Here is a 17813-nt window from a genome sequence, read left to right as displayed (position 1 = left end):
TGTAGTTGTGATTATTTTTGAGAATTTCAGTTTCGCCCTATTCACCCCCCCTCTAGGCGACTTTCACTTTCCCCCAAAGATGGAGAGTTGCGCGGAGCGACGACGAAGGATGAGTTACGGAGTGGAAGCCTGTGTCTTCGCCGAAGACTCCAATTTCCTTTCAATACACCTATGACTTGGTTTGAAATATACTTGAAAACACATTAGTCATAGCATATGAAAGAGACATGATCAAAGGTATATAAAAGAGCTATGTGTGCAAATTAACAATAGAAGTTCCTAGAATCAAGAATATTTAGCTCATGCCTAAGTTTGTTAAATGTTTGTTCATCAAGAGGCTTGGTAAATATATCAGCTAATTGATCTTTAGTATTAATGTATGAAATCTCGATATCTCCCTTTTGTTGGTGATCCCTTAAAAAGTGATACCGAATGGCTATGTGCTTAGTGCGGCTATGCTCAACGGGATTATCCGCCATGCGGATTGCACTCTCATTATCACATAGAAGAGGAACTTTGGTTAATTTGTAACCGTAGTCCCTAAGGGTTTGCCTCATCCAAAGTAGTTGCGCGCAACAATGTCCTGCGGCAATGTACTCGGCCTCGGCGGTAGAAAGAGCTACGGAATTTTGCTTCTTTGAAGCCCAAGACACCAAGGATCTTCCCAAGAATTGGCAAGTCCCCGATGTGCTCTTTCTATTAATTTTACACCCCGCCCAATCGGCATCCGAATAACCAATTCAATCAAATGTGGATCCCCTAGGATACCAAAGCCCAAACTTAGGAGTATAAACTAAATATCTCAAGATTCGTTTTACGGTCGTAAGGTGAGCTTCCTTAGGGTCGGCTTGGAATCTTGCACACATGCATACAGAAAGCATAATATCTGGTCGTGAAGCACATAAATAGAGTAAAGACCCAATCATCGACCGATATACCTTTTGATCCATGGACTTACCTTCCGTGTCGAGGTCGAGATGCCCATTGGTTCCCATGGGTGTCTTGATGGGTTTGGCATCCTTCATCCCAAACTTGGTTAGAATATCTTGAGTATACTTCGTTTGGCTTAGGAAGGTGCCCTCTTGGAGTTGCTTCACTTGAAATCCTAAGAAATACTTCAACTCCCCCATCATAAACATCTCGAATTTTTGTGTCATGATCCTACTAAATTCTTCACATGTAGACTCGTTAGTAGACCCAAATATAATATCATCAACATAAATTTGGCATACAAACAAGTCATTTTCAAGAGTTTTAGTGAAGAGTGTAGGATCGGCCTTTCCGACTTTGAATCCATTAGTGATAAGGAAATCTCTAAGGCATTCGTACCATGCTCTTGGGGCTTGCTTGAGCCCATAAAGGGCCTTAGAGAGTTTATAGACATGGTTAGGGTACTCACTATCTTCAAAGCCAGGAGGTTGCTCAACATAGACCTCTTCATTGATAGGTCCATTGAGGAAGACACTCTTCACGTCCATTTGATAAAGCTTGAAGCCATGGTAAGTAGCATAGGCCAATAATATACGAATTGACTTAAGCCTAGCTACGGGTGCATAGGTTTCACCGAAATCCAAACCTTCGACTTGGGAGTATCCTTTGGCCACAAGTCGGGCTTTGTTCCTTGTCACCACACCATGCTCGTCTTGCTTGTTGCGGAAAACCCACTTGGTTCCTACAACATTTTGATTAGGACGTGGAACTAAATGCCATACCTCGTTCCTCGTGAAGTTGTTGAGCTCCTCTTGCATCGCCACCACCCAATCCGAATCCTGAAGTGCTTCCTCTACCCTGTGTGGCTCAATAGAGGAAACAAAGGAGTAATGCTCACAAAAATGTGCAACACGAGATCTAGTAGTTACCCCCTTATGGATGTTGCCGAGGATGGTGTCGACGGGGTGATCTCGTTGGATTGCTTGGTGGACTCTTGGGTGTGGCGGCCTTGGTTCATCATCCTCCTTGTCTTGATCATTTGCACCTCCCCCTTGATCATTGTCGTCATCTTGAGGTGGCTTATATCTTTGATCTTCTCCTTCATCAACTTGAGCCTCATCCTCATTTTGAGTTGGTGGAGATGCTTGCGTGGAGGAGGATGGTTGATCTTGTGCATTTGGAGGCTCTTCGGATTCCTTAGGACACACATCCCCAATGGACATGTTTCTTAGCGCGATGCACGGAGCCTCTTCATCACCTATCTCATCAAGATCAACTTGCTCTACTTGAGAGCCGTTAGTTTCATCAAACACAACGTCACAAGAAACTTCAACTTGTCCAGAGGACTTGTTAAAGACTCTATATGCCCTTGTGTTTGAATCATATCCTAGTAAAAAGCCTTCTACAGTCTTAGGAGCAAATTTAGATTTTCTACCTCTTTTAACAAGAATAAAGCATTTGCTACCAAAGACTCTAAAATATGAAATATTTGGCTTTTTACTGGTTAGGAGTTCGTATGATGTCTTCTTGAGGATTCGGTGTAGATACAACTGGTTGATGGCGTAGCAGGCGGTGTTGACCGCCTCGGCCCAAAACCGATCTGAAGTCTTGTACTCATCAAGCATGGTCCTTGCCATGTCCAATAGAGTTCTATTATTCCTCTCCACTACACCATTTTGTTGTGGGGTGTAGGGAGAAGAGAACTCATGCTTGATGCCCTCCTCCTCACGAAAGCCTTCGATTTGAGAGTTCTTGAACTCCGTCCCGTTGTCGCTTCTAATTTTCTTGATCCTTAAGCCGAACTCATTTTGAGCCCGTCTCAAGAATCCCTTTAAGGTTTCTTGGGTATGAGATTTTTCCTGCAAAAAGAATACCCAAGTGAAGCGAGAATAATCATCCACAATAACTAGACAGTACTTACTCCCGCCGATGCTTATGTAAGCTATCAGGCCGAATAGGTCCAAGTGTAGGAGCTCTAGTGGCCTGTCAGTCGTCATGATGTTCTTATGTGGATGGTGGGCACCAACTTGCTTCCCTGCTTGGCATGCGCTGCAAATCTCGTCTTTCTCAAAATGAACATTTGTTAATCCTAAAATGTGCTCTCCCTTTAGAAGCTTATGAAGATTCTTCATCCCAACATGGGCTAGTCGGCGGTGCCAGAGCCAACCCATGTTAGTCTTAGCAATTAAGCAAGTGTCGAGTTCAGCTCTATCAAAATCTACCAAGTATAGCTGACCCTCTAACACTCCCTTAAATGCTATTGAATCATCACTTCTTCTAAAGACAGTGACACCTACATCAGTGAATAGACAGTTGTAGCCCATTTTGCATAATTGAGATACAGAAAGCAAATTGTAATCTAATGAGTCTACAAGAAAAACATTGGAAATAGAATGGTCAGGAGATATAGCAATTTTACCCAATCCTTTGACCAAACCTTGATTTCCATCCCCGAATGTGATAGCTCGTTGGGGATCTTGGTTTTTCTCATAGGAGGAGAACATTTTCTTCTCCCCTGTCATGTGGTTTGTGCACCCGTTGTCGATGATCCAACTTGAGCCCTCGGATGCATAAACCTACAAAACATGTTTAGTTCTTGACTTTAGGTACCCAAATGGTTTTGGGTCCTTTGGCATTAGATACAAGAACTTTGGGTACCCAAACACAAGTCTTTGACCCCTTGTGCTTGCCCCCAACATATTTGGCAACTACCTTGCCGGATTTGTTAGTTAACACATATGATGGATCAAAAGTTTTAAATGATATGTCATGATCATTTGATGCATTAGGAATTTTCTTCTTAGGCAACTTAGCATGGGTTTGTTGCCTAGCACTATATGTCTCACCCTTATATATAAAAGCATGATTAGGGCCAGAGTGAGACTTCCTAGAGTGAATTCTACTAATTTTGCTCTCGGGATAACCGGTAGGGTATAAAATGTAACCCTCGTTATCCTGAGGCATGGGAGCCTTGCCCTTAACAAAGTTGGACAATTTCTTAGGAGGGGCATTAATTTTGACATTGCCTCCCTGTTGGAAGCCAATGCCATCCTTAATGCCAGGGCGTCTCCCTCTATAGAGCATGCTTCTAGCAAATTTAAATTTTTCATTCTCTAAGTCATGCTCGGCAATTTTAGCATCTAATTTTGCTATATGATTATTTTGTTGTTTAATTAAAGCCATGTGATCATGAATAACATCAATGTTAATGTCTCTACATCTAGGGCAAATAGTAACATGTTCAACGATAGATGTAGAGGGTTTGCAAAAATTAAGTTCAACAATCTTAGAACGCAATATATCATTTTTATCTCTAAGATCGAAAACAGTAGCATTGCAAACATCAAAGTCTTTAGCCCTAGCAATTAATTTCTCATTTTCAATCCTAAGGCTAGCAAGAGAAATGTTCAATTCTTCTATTTTAGCAAGCAGCTCAATATTATCATTTGGAATTGAAACATTACAAACATTTGAATCAACCTTAGCTAACAAATTAGCATTCTCATTTCTAAGATTGTCAATGGTCTCATGGCAAGTGCTTAGCTCACTAGATAATTTTTCACATTTTTCAACTTCTAGAGCATAAGCATTTTTAACTTTAACATGCCTTTTGTTTTCCTTGATTAGGAAGTCCTCTTGGGTGTCCAAGAGGTCATCCTTCTCATGGATGGCACTAATCAATTCATTTAACTTCTCTTTTTGTTGCATGTTTAAGTTGGCAAAAAGACTACGCAAATTATCTTCCTCATCACTAGCATTATCATCACTAGAGGATTCATATCTAGTGGAGGATTTAGATTTAACCTTCTTCTTTTTGCCGTCATTTGCCATGAGGCACTTGTGGCCGACGTTGGTGAAGAGAAGGCCCTTGGTGACGGCGATGTTGGCGGCATCCTCGTCGTCGGAGGAGTCGCTAGAGCTTTCGTCGGAGTCCCACTCCCGACAAACATGGGCATCGCCGCTTCTTCTTGTAGTACTTCTTCTTCTCCTTTCTTCTCCCCTTCTTGTCATCGTCCCTTTCACTGTCACTAGAAATAGAACATTTTGCAATAAAGTGACCGGGCTTACCACACTTGTAGCAAACCTTCTTGGAGCGGGGCTTGTAATCTTTCCCCCTCCTTTGCTTGAGGATTTGGCGAAAGCTTTTGATGACGAGCGCCATTTCCTCGTTGTCGAGCTTGGAGGCGTCGATGGGTGTTCTACTCGGTGTAGACTCCTCCTTCTTCTCTTCCGTCGTTTTGAATGCGACTGGTTGAGCTTCGGACGTAGAAGGACCGTCAAGCTCGTTGATCTTCCGTGAGCCCTTGATCATAAATTCAAAGCTCACAAAATTCTCGATTACTTCCTCGGGAGTCATTAGTGTATATCTCGGATTGCCACAAATTAATTGTACTTGAGTAGGGTTAAGGAAAATAAGAGATCTTAGAATAACCTTAACCACCTCGTGGTCATCCCACTTTTTGCTCCCGAGGTTGCGCACTTGATTCACCAAGGTTTTGAGCCGGTTGTACATGTCTTGTGGCTCTTTCCCTTGGTGAAGACGGAATCGACCGAGCTCCCCCTCGATCGTTTCCCGCTTGGTGATTTTGGTGAGTTCATCACCCTCATGCGCGGTCTTGAGCACGTCCCAAACTTCCTTGGCGCTTTTTAATCCTTGCACATTGTTGTACTCCTCCCTACTTAGAGAGGCGAGGAGTATGGTTGTGGCTTGGGAGTTGAAGTGCTCGATTTGGGCCACCTCGTCCTCATCATAATTCTCATCTCCTACGGATGGTACCTGTGCTCCAAACTCAACAACATTCCATATACTTTTGTGGAGTGAGGTTAGATGAAATTTCATTAAATCACTCCACCTAGCATAATCTTCACCGTCAAAGGTTGGCGGTTTGCCTAATGGAACGGAAAGTAATGGAGTATGTCTAGAAATGCGAGGGTAGTGTAAGGGGATCTTATTAAACTTCTTGCGCTCATGGCGCTTAGAAGTTATGGAGGGCGCGTCGGAGCCGGATGTGGAAGGTGATGAAGTGTCGGTCTCGTAGTAGACCACCTTCTTCATCTTCTTTTTCTTGTCGCCACTCCGATGCGACTTGTGGGAGGAGGCCTTCTTCTCCTTCCCTTTCTTTTTGTTGCGGGACTCTTCCGATGAAGCCTTCCCGTGGCTTGTAGTGAGCTTTTCGCCGGTCTCCATCTCCTTCTTGGCGTGATCTCCCGACATCACTTTGAGCGGTTAGGCTCTAATGAAGCACCGGGCTCTGATACCAATTGAAAGTCGCCTAGAGGGGGGGGGGTGAATAGGGCAAAACTGAAATTTACAAAGTTAATCACAACTACAAGCCGGGTTAGCGTTAGAAATATAATCGAGTCCGTGAGAGAGGGTGCAAAACAAATTGCAAGCGAATAAGGAGTGCGACACGCGGATTTGTTTTACCGAGGTTCGGTTCTCGCAAACCTACTCCCCGTTGAGGTGGTCACAAAGACCGGGTCTCTTTCAACCCTTTCTCTCTCTTAAACGGTCCCTCGGACCGAATGAGCTTCTTCTTCTCAATCAAACGGGAACAAAACTTCCCCGCAAGGGCCACCACACAATTGGTGCCTCTTGCCTTGGTTATAATTGAGTTGATCGCAAGAAAGAATCAAAGAAGAAAGCAATCCAAGCGCAAGAGCTCGAAAGAACACAAGCAAATCTCTCTCACTAATCATTAAGGCGTTGTGTGAAATTTGAAGAAGATTTGATCACTTGGGTGTGTCTAGAATTGAATGCTAGAGCTCTTGTAAGTAGTTGAAGTGAGAAAACTTGGATGACTTGAATGTGGGGTGGTTGGGGGTATTTATAGCCCCAACCACCAAACTAGCCGTTTGGTGGGGCTCTCTGTCGCATGGTGCACCGGACAGTTCGGTGCATGCCGGACAGTGTCCGGTGCGCCAGCCACGTCACCAGGCCGTTGGGTTCCGACCGTTGGAGCTCTGACTGCTGGGCCCGCCTGGATGTCCGGTGGCACACCGGACATGCACTGTAGAGTGTCCGGTGCGCCACTTCGCACGTGCCTGACTTCTGCGCGCTCTGGCGCGCATTTAATGCTGTAGGAGGTGACCGTTGGCGCCGAATAGCCGTTGCTCCGCTGGCTCACCGGACAGTCCGGTGTACACCGGACACGTCCGGTGAATTATAGCGGAGCAAATTCCCGAAGCTGGCGAGTTCCAAAGTCGCTCTTCCCTGAGGCACCGGACAGTCCGGTGAATTATAGCGGAGCGCCTCTGGATTTTTCCGAAGGTGAGGAGTTCAGCGTGAAGTCCCCTGGTGCACCGGACACTGTCTGGTGGCACACCGGACAGTCCGGTGCGCCAGACCAGGGCACACTTCGGTTACCCCTTTGCTCTCTTTGATGAACCCAATTTTTGGTCTTTTTATTGGCTAAGTATGAACCTTTGGCACCTGTATAACTTATACACTAGAGCAAACTAGTTAGTCCAATTATTTGTGTTGGGCAATTCAACCACCAAAATCATTTAGGAACTAGGTGTAAGCCTAATTCCCTTTTAAAAACTTTCTCAAACTAGCCAAATATAATACATCGCATCTAAACTTGATCAATTTAAACTAAATTTGCTCGTTTGGCCTCATTTATATATTTCGCACAGGTCGATGACACAAGAGCTTTAGATTTACCATAGTCCACCTGCAAGAATTATGGACTTCAAGAAAGCCATGCATTATATATACATTGATTATATCAAAACCTACTCGAAGTAGTCAAACACAGTTTTCTTATTTGATGAAGTTTAAACTTGGTTTAAGCAAACTAAGTTTATTCAATTAGCCTCTTGCTTGATGAATTATATCAAAATATGATCGAAATAACGAAAAGCATCAGGTAGAAAAGCTCAACCTATGGTGCCTAGATACATACATGCAGAGGTGGTTATGGATCACGGTCAAAATGTTTTTCATGATTTATTTTAAGCTATTAATTAATATTAGTTTAAAAATAAATAAAAATAGAGTTTAACCTAAAGAAGTTCCGACCATTAAATTTTATAGCGTAAAATTCAGAGTTCATTAACACCCTTAAGTACACACAAAGGCAGCTGAGCTGAGGGAACGACAAGGCAGGTGCGCTGCAGCTAAGCGCCCCATACGGTGACCCCCTGCATCATCATGTTCTTGAATTCGCGGAAGTCAACGCGGCCGTCGCAGTTGCTGTCGACGCTGCAGATCATCTCCTGCACAGTGGCCAGGTTCCGAGCCTCGGACAGGCCGAGCTTCCTGAGCACGGCCTGCAGCTCGGCGGCCGAGATGAAGCCGTCACCGTCCTCGTCGAACACGCGGAACGCCTCCTCCATGTCCCCCTCGACGTCCTCCTCAGGCACCGTCTCCGGGATGGGGCCGAACAGCGCGTCCCCGAGCGCGCGGTGGAGGGACTGGAAGTCGTCGAAGCGGAGCCCCGCGGCGCCGGCCGGGATGTACGCGCCCACCGCGGCCTGCAGGCCGGGGCGGTCGGCGCCGAGGCCGAGCGCGTCGAGCGCCGCGGCCATCTCGTCGAGGGTGATCTCGCCGTCGCCATTGCGGTCGAAGAGGTCGAACACGCGGCGCAGGCGCAGAACGTTGAGGCTGCCGTTCCGGAGGCGGAACGACGGCGAGGGCTTCTTGGGCAGCGACGGCCTGGCGATAACGGGAGCGGCGCTCTCCATCGTCCACGTGAACTCGCGCGGCGGCGTCCCTTCTCTTCTTCTCTTCAATGCTTTGTGGGCGTCGGCCGTCAGCAGGTCAGGATGCGAGGGCTGGCTGATTGTTTGTGGAGTTGGTCGAGTGTCGCTGGCGATGGATGGGGATTTTATTATAGACCCGGGAGGAAGAAACGCGGTGGACAGACAAGCCGCCTCTCTTCTTTCTCTTTGTGAGGGATAGTGCCCACACCTCTTGCCGTTTTAGTTTTTACACTACCATCGTAGTAGAGCTTAGTTTATTTAAAAAATAACAGTACAAATTTTAGTTTTTTAGACCAAACTATTGAATTTACTAAAATTGTATAGAAAACAACGAAGATTATAATTACAAACACATACTTTCTCTGTCCTTATTTAAGCGTGGCTTTGGGAAATATATTGCTCGGGCTTTCTAAGCAGGTTTGATTGGATTTGTAAAAAGTAGGAATAATAGTTTATATCTCCGAATAAATTTGATATGGAAATAGATTCGATGATACACTTGTGTTTATTTTTTGTTGGGACAGATGGACTAAGGTTTATCATATCGTTGAGATAGTTTGACTGTACGGGCTCATATATAGTATATATCATATGTATGTCAGCCTCCTCACAGTGTCACAGTAAGATGTTTACGAAGTGTCATATGTTTTTTTTTTCACAGATATAAACGGAATGATGAGAAAAAGTTGGACTGCAATATTAGCCTTATTGCATATTAGGAATTGTTGGTCAGGGTAGGCATGGATTAACTAATTCCGGTCCCTCGAGTCTAACTCCGTCGACTTGTATACGTCGTCGTGCCCTATGTACATACGTTGTCCCAGCGAGACCAGAAACTCGGATGCATCGTCTGCGCTACTGGGCTGGCCGTGTGCTACCTGTGCGTGTCCTTGTTCCGTCGTCAACTGTGTCGTCGCTCTTCTCTAGTTAGTTAGGATGCGTTTGGTTGCAATGATAAGATAAAATAGGATGTAACGACCTCTCAAATAATTTTGTTTGGTTTAAAGTCAAAAGTTGGGATAGTACTATCACAGTGTTATTTCCAGTTAATCCCTCAAAATTGAAAAGACGAAAAATAACGCTCTATTCTAACTCCCGCAACCAAACGATACCCTAAAATACCGTGTTCATTGCCGACCGCCTCCTCATGTACATGCCTCCGTGTTGTGGCAGTAGCAAACTCGGCGAGCATGAGGCCACATGCACTGCCCGCCGCCGGCGCGAGGCTGGCTGCCTACCCCACGTTGACGCTCTGACCCGGTCGGCAGGGGGCGCCGGCCGGCTGCTTCCTGCTCACCAGCCAGTCGCCACGGCGGCTGCCTCCCTCACGTTGGTTGCTACTCGGTCCAAGTCCTGCGCGTACATGTGCTTTCCAACTACGACGCCAGATCACCCGTATGTTGGGTGCAGAATGCAGAGGCGCGCAGGCGCAGCAGTTGATCAACTCAACTGTCACCTCGTGGCTGCATGCACGCTTGCTCTGCCAAGTGGGGCGAGTAACGGACGGTGCTTGCGTCGTGCTGTTGTTGCGTGTTCCCGTTACGGCGCGTGGATGATTCGCCGTGTCGTTGGGTGTGGCAGCTCGATCGACTTCCCGCGTTATCCAACTTTTTTTTGCAAATTGACCCTTTTCAGGTTTTTTTCTCACAATTATGCCCCTGGCAGTTTCATTTCAAAAAATGGACCATATGCTCGGCGCCATCATCATTGGCGCCGAGCTTCTGTGTGCCGGCGCCAATATTATTGGCGTGCATACGTAAGACGGTGGTGTGACCTGGGATCTACGTGGCATGTACCTCGGCGCCATAGATCTTGGCGCCCGGTCAACGACGACTACCTCGGCGCCAAGATCTATGGCGCCGAGGTACATGCCTATAAATAGGACCCTACGTCTGGCTGGTTGTTGTGCTCATTCCAATTCTTCGAAACTAGAGATATCAGCCTGATTTATAGGATGTCTAGGCGTAGTAAATATGTTAAACAAAGGTAAGTTTTGGATCCGCCTCTTATTTTGCGAGTCTATTATATTTGTGATTGTTATAGAGTTTATGGAAATTTAGGAAGGGTCCTTTGACCGGAACTGCCTTCGACCCGCTACCTTTGCCAAGTGGTGTTCCAGTGCCTATGTGTTTTTGTGGTGATCCTTGTAAGGTCGATAAGTCTGAGGATCATGACACCTATCGACAGAGGTATTGGATGTGTGCTAACTTTGCATTTGAGCCAACTATTGTTCAACGTCGGATGAATTTAATGGTGAGAATAGTCTTGTAATATGTTTACAATTTGTGAATGTTTTTGTAAATGTTTTTTTGCGTACTAATAATTGCATATTTTGTAGACTCCTCCACCGCTATGTGATTTTGAGCAGTGGATTGACACAAAAATATCAGAGAAAGACAAGAAGTGGTTGGAGAATCTTAAAAAGTGGGATGCAGAGGACAAAGATAGGATGGAAAAAAGACGAGAGGAGCTTGCTGCCGAGCAACAACGTGAAGACGAAGAGAAAATGATGTGTGTTGCTGAATGCAGGGAAGAGAAGGAGAAGAAGCTTGAGCGTGCACGTCGTGCAAAAGGAAGCAATGAAGGAGAACCCTGATGCATTTCGCAAAGGCAAATGGCCCTGTTGCACTCAGTAGTCTTGGTGTTTTATTTGAAGTTATGTAATAATGAACTTATTATTCGGTATTATGTATTGTCGAACAATGATATTTCGTAATGAATTACCTTCAAATTGATGAAAAATTACATAAATACGCAATTGATGGAAACTAGATTTAAAGCAATTCTTGAAGGCGACTTCAAGCAATTGAAAAAGATAATCAACACGCTGAAAGCAATTGATACAGAAGAGTTTTCTAGTAGTGCTCCCACATTCCAAATTGAGTTGACCCTTCTCCATAGTATCCTCCCATTGTTGGTGTCTGCTGTGGGTGCGGTGGAGACGACGGAGGACCAACATTCTTGTTGTGACAAGGGCAGCAACAATATGGATCTGGGCATACTTGCACCTGTGAAGCACCACCATTGTTGTTGTCTCTTTCTTCCTCGTCATTTATGTTGCTTACTTCCCTCTCTAGATCAAATATCCTATTCTGTAGGTAGGATATGTATTCCGCATGAGGAAAAATCGGACGAGGATCTACCCAACGAGTGAACCCACAATTCTCCTTGACCAATGAATGCTGCATAAATGTTTATAGTTAGTTTCACTGAACAACAAAAGTATTTAGAACAAAGGACTAGAAATTAATTTGTACATATGCATAAGGACATCTGAAGAAACGCCGGCCTCCATCAATTCCACCCTCAACGAACATCTGCACCAAGCAATCCTCACCATGCATGCACTTCGGCCAATCTTCTCTCCTATTATCGTAGGACCTAAGTCTAACCTCTTTGTTGAAATCTTTTTTACTTTGAACTGGAAAGTTAAAAACCGCCTCTTCAAAAAAAATCTGGACCAAGAGGGCCATCGAAACACATTGGAGTTAACTTCCCTCCATCCTTTCGTCTCTCATTTACCGCACCCTTGCCCCTAGAAGACCCTGAAGCCATTGTATTGCACAATGAAGCAAATGTACAAAGGATCGTGTATATATAGGCTAAAGGATAGATAGTGTAATGGATTATAAACATCAGATATGTACAAAAACTCTGAAAAGACTATGTTCTGCTTCTGAAAAGGCTACATGTCCTACGATAATGTAGGATATTGTTGATTCTGAAAAGGCTATATATACAATCCTGAAAAGGCTATATATACAATCCTGAAAAGGCTATTTATACACTCTGAAAAGGCTATATATACACTCCTGAAAAGGCTACGAAATGGATCTGAAAAGTCTAGATGCTAGTCCAAAAATTAATGCTTCTGAAAAGGCTATGTAATAGTTCAGTAAAGGTTACATGACATAACCAAAGATTTCACAAAATTTCGACAGAGTTTTCTCTGTTTTTTGTCAATCCAACATATACACATAGATAAGCATAACATACAAGTGCATACAATTGTAAACAATTCCAAGCAAGCTCATAAAAGTCTAAACAAGTGCATTACAAGTCCATAGAATTCATACAAGTCCATTAAAATGTCATACAAGCCCGTAGAGGCCAAATAAGTCCATTACAAGTCTATATAATTCATACGTTACATAACAAGTCCATAGAGTCCAAACCAATTCAACGTCTCCTAGTCTTACCCTTGCCTAAAGCGTCGGTGCCTGGAGTGTAACGTTGTGGAGAGCGGTGTCGCCTACGATCTTGTGGTTGTGATGGCTGTGTCGAAGGAGCCCCCTAAAGCTGTGAAGGTCCTATCTCGTCGTGATCGTAGTCGAAGCCAGCACCAAGACCTGTGGAGGGCGTTGCTGTGTCGGTACACGATGGTACATGGACGTCATGTGCAACATTAGTCCTGCAGCCACAACGAGCAGCAGCTCCACGTAGGCGCCTAGATAAACGCTGCATGCCAAAGACATATTAGTTTACAACATATTCATAACAAGCTAAAGGCTATAAACGATGCATGTGGGCTTACCTGCAAGAAGCTGTGCATGCTGCTGTCACCCATAGTCAAAAGTTGGCGATCAATGTCCTCTACCGACCGTCGCAATGTGTTACCCTGTACAACACAATTTGCATCACACATACAATTTATACATGTCGAGTATTAAAATCGAGTAAAACTTACCACTCGATCTAATATGGGTGCCGCCTCCACTTGGGTTCCCAGTCTAGTGGACAGGTCATACTCCGTTTCTTCATCGTCAGAAGAATCAATGTCGGCGTAGTCTTCCGCTGTCCACTGCTGGCGAAGCTTACAACGAGTCGCACCCTGGTACCAAGCTTGGTACCGCCTGTAGTCACTGTTGTTGTGCAACTCATCGTTGGAATATACATTCTCAGCACCCGATTCCCATTCATTTATAAATACCAGATGATGTTGACGAAAGTCTGTTATCTTCTTTTGCTTCCGCCGGTCAAATCTACACACAAATCATATCATATAAAGAACACAAAGTTAAGAATGATTGATGTTATAAATTGCAAACTGGATTTATAGATTGCAAACTTACTTGTGTAGCTCCTTAGAAGTAGGAATATCTTCAACGGGCCATAGCTGGTTCCTACCAAACTGTCTCTGAACCCTGTGAGGTAGGTGCCACTCAACACACCAGAAACATATCAAAGGACATTGCATCATATAGAGTTCATCTTCACTGCTGCATACTTCACTAAAGATCATCCCAGCATACTCAGGTGCGTTGTATGGCTGCCATGTGACCTGAAATAAAAATGAAGCAATCTATGTTAAGTATAATAAAACAAATTTCATAATGATAAGATATACATGTTGAGTACTTACGCTAGAGGCAGAAAGCGTGTCAAACTCGTTAACATACTCCATGTATGCCCTCTTAGCTCTGGCAAAAGGAGCTGCCACTTGGTCCCAAATATAAGCATACGTCGGTCGAAGACGTTCATTTCCATAAATCATCCATGGCCAGGGTCTAGGCTGGAAAACACGTGGTCGACCAACTGGTATGCGAAACCTATGTAAGGAAAATGGACCCCGGGCCATTTGGCTTAATAGATTTTGGTGTTTGATGATTAACACAACCTGTGAACTAATGTATTTTCCAAGTGTTTGTGTGTTGTAGTCCACATGATGCAAAGTGGATTAGACTGAGGCTCTGAGGATGCAACACCTCAAAGAAGACATTATAATACCCATATAAGACATTACAAAGTCATATTGAAGACAATTTATATATGCTAAGAGTCCAACACATCAAGAAGTAGAAGTGAGATACAAAGATGCAAAACAAAAGTGAACTTGACAAAGTTGAGAGGAAGGGCTGATTGAATTGGAAGTGTTTCACAAAATCAAATCTACTCAAACTGACATGGCTTCAACTCTGGGATGTAGAGAATTTTATAAGCTTTCCAAAAAGTCCAAGATCATCAAAATCGGAGTTTGGAGCTAAAAGTTATGCCCACAATACGAAGTCGGAATTGCTGAAAAAACAAGAGCAGCATATGGGATGTCCGGTGCACACCGGACTGTCCGGTGTGCCAAATTTGCTCAACCTGGTACGGCTTCAACTCTGGGATGTAGAGAATTTCATAAGCTTTCCAAAAAGTACAAGATCATCGAAATCGGAGTTCGGAGCTAAAAGTTACGGCCAAAATACGACAAGCGGACATGGGATGTCCGGTGCGCCATGTCCGGTGCACCATCTTCGGAAGCTCAAACGGCTACTTTTAACGGCTAGTACACGTGGGATGTCCGGTGCACCACCGGACAGTCCGGTGCACCTGTCCGGTGCGCCGCAGAAAACTGCAGAACTGCTTTCCAATGGCTATATTTGAGTTGGGGCCTATATATACTTCACCCAACCGGCCATTTGGAGGTGTGGGAGCCCAAGCAACATACCAAGGCATATTGTAGACATTTCCAAGTGCTCAAACACTCAAGTGCTTAATAGAATCACTCGGTGATTAACGTAGGTGCTTTGCGAAGTGCTTAGGTTAGTTAGACCGCATTAGCGCTTGCTCTAGGTGAATCCTAGTTAGTTGAGTGAGTTTAGACAAACCACACAACCTCTCGGCTCTTGCGCGGGCCGTTGTAATTGTACCGAGTGGGGCGAGAGTCTTGTGAGACCGTGACAACCGTGTTTGTGTCACGGTCGCCACCGTGTACCGGAGGGAACGAGGCCCGCGGCGTTTCGGCCGGAAGCTCGATAGTGGAGACGGCGGGGAGCATCCGAGAGGAGCCAGAAGCGGAGCACCACTTGCGCGTGGAGAAGGCCCGCGGCTCTCTACGGAGTTACTCGACCGAGGTGCTTGGCCCTCGCATGGGCTTCCCTTTGCGTAGGGGCACCAACGAGGATTAGTCGGGACCTTGCGCGGTTCCGGATACCTCGGTAAAAATACCGGCGTCATCCACGAGAGTTTGCTTCTCTACTTTCCTCTTTAAGTTTCCGCATTTATATTAAGCATTTAAGTTTCAATCTTGTATTCATGCTTATATAGTGTAGATTGAAACTTAGCCATTGCGGTAGAGATAGCAACACTTAGACAAAACCTAGTTTGCACATTCTAGTTTGATTATTTGCATAGGTTTTGCTCTAAAGATTTATTTGTGGCCTAGTTTAGCGAAAGTTTTAGAAGTCCTAATTCACCCCTCCCTCTTAGGCGTCACCCATTTCCTACAAGTGGTATCAGAACCCGGTTTGGCTCATTTGAAACACTTTAGCTTCACCGCTAAAAGAGCCGACGCTTTTTGGAGGAAGGGATGGATACCCATAGGCCACCACACTTCGACGGCACTAACTTCCCATATTATAGTGCTAGAATGGCTTGTTACCTAGAGGCTGTTGATCTAGGTGTTTGGAGAGTCACTCGTGACGGGATGAAACCCCTCAAGAATCCCGAGAAACCCACCACGAGTGAGGAAAAAGAAATTCATTTAAATGCTAGAGCCAAAAATTGCTTGTATGAATCTCTTAGCATGGATATTTTTAATCAAGTATTTACCTTAAAAACTGCTAATGAGATTTGGCTAAAATTGCATGAGCTCCATGACGGCACATCCAATGTCCGTGAGCAAAAACATTGCCTTGTCTTAAATGAGTATAATTCTTTTGCTATGAAAGATGATGAGCTTGTTAGAGACATGTATTCTCGTTTGAATCTAATTATCAATGAGCTCAATTCGATTGGCATTAATAAGCTAGGTGATGCGGACATTGTGAGGGAGATTATCTCCCTGCTACCACAACAAAGATATGGGAGCATCATCACCATCCTTCACAACATGGAGGACTTGAGCAACATGACCCCGACCATTGTGATTGGGAAAATCGCGGCTTTTGAGATGTCGCGAAAAATGAGTCGGGGAGAGGAGCCAACATCCTCAAGACCATATGCTTTTGCATGTGATGAAAGGAAGGGCAAAAAGAAGGCTCCCACTCCAAGTTCCTCAAGCGAAGAAGAGGAAGAAGAAGAAAGGGATGATGATGAAGATAATCAGCCATGCACATCATCCTCCGAGGACGAAGAAACAATCCGACGCGTCGGAAAGGTAATGAGGATGATCCGCAAGATTAATCTAATGGGTGTGCCCCTGCAGGTCGAGGATCTTCTCTTTAACATTGACAGGAAAAAGCAAAGGAAGAGAGGATGCTTCGCATGTGGGGAGAAGGGCCACTTCAGGGACAACTGTCCAAATATGGCCAAAACCAAAAAGGAGAGGAGCAAAGGCAAGGCGCTAACAAGTGTTAGAACTTGGGATGATTCTTCAAGTGAAGATGAACCTCCAAGGACGCATAGCCACCGGTCCTCATCACGCTCATCACGGTCATCACACAAATGCCTTATGGCAAGAGGTAACAAAAGCATTCCATCCTCTAGTGATGAAAGTAGTAGTGATGACGAAGGTGAGGGAAAGCCCTCTGTAGATGAGCTTGCGGAAGCCGTAGAATTTTTCCAGGATGTTTGCACTAAGCAAAAAGCTCAACTTAAAACTTTGAAAAATAAGTTGATTAGCTCCCAAAATGATTATAAAGGTTTGCTAGAAAAATTTGAAACTTTTGCAAACTTAAATAGTGAGCTGTCAACTAAAATTGAGCTATTAGAATCTAGTGCTCCATCCACTACTACCGATGATAGCCTTATTAAAAAGAATGAAAAACATAAGGCTAAGTTAGATAGCTCCCAAGAAGCTATTGAAAATTTGCTAGAGAAAATGGAAATTCTTAGCATACACAATAATGAGCTAACTACTAAGCTAGAAAACATTGGTAGCACCCTAGCAGCATCTTTAGTTGAAATACCTGAAATAATTAAGAAAGATGCTTCTACTTCCTGCTTTGATTTAATTGATGATTCTAACTCCTGCAACCAAGTCGTTGTTGAGAATATTGTTGTAGAGAAATGTTCGGATGGGGTTGCAAAGGAAAATGAACAATTAAAGCAAGAAGTGGCTCGCCTTGGAAAGGCTTTGTATGACAAGAAAGACAAAGCCAAACAAATCCGACCTCCACAGGATAACACCACTGCGGGAGTGAACAAGCCTGTAGAGGGAGAAACTGTGATTTGTAGGCTATGTCACATGGAAGGCCACAAGTCTTTCCAATGCAAGATGATGACCGGGGATAATCGAAGGCAAAAGCTCA

General features: G+C 44.5%; 2 protein-coding genes across 2 annotated transcripts; one reads left to right on the top strand and one right to left on the bottom strand.

Moving 5' to 3' along the window:
- Nucleotides 1-7949: 7949 nt before the first annotated feature.
- LOC100273276 (uncharacterized) lies at nt 7950-8720 on the bottom strand. Its single transcript, NM_001147717.1, has one exon. The coding sequence runs from the start codon at nt 8617-8619 to the stop codon at nt 8053-8055; it is 567 nt and encodes a 188-aa protein (NP_001141189.1). The 5' UTR covers nt 8620-8720; the 3' UTR covers nt 7950-8052.
- Nucleotides 8721-9790: 1070 nt separating this feature from the next.
- Nucleotides 9791-11264, top strand: LOC109942635 (uncharacterized). Its single transcript, XM_020544749.1, has 3 exons — nt 9791-10032; nt 10698-10890; nt 10976-11264. Exons 1-3 carry the CDS (start codon nt 9791-9793, stop codon nt 11231-11233), a joined length of 693 nt encoding a protein of 230 aa, XP_020400338.1. The 3' UTR covers nt 11234-11264.
- Nucleotides 11265-17813: the final 6549 nt, after the last annotated feature.

Source organism: Zea mays, chromosome 9, assembly GCF_902167145.1.
Source record: "Zea mays cultivar B73 chromosome 9, Zm-B73-REFERENCE-NAM-5.0, whole genome shotgun sequence".
NCBI lineage: Eukaryota > Viridiplantae > Streptophyta > Magnoliopsida > Poales > Poaceae > Zea > Zea mays.
Note: the sequence above shows the minus strand (reverse complement) of the source record. Positions and strands in the feature narration are given on the sequence as shown.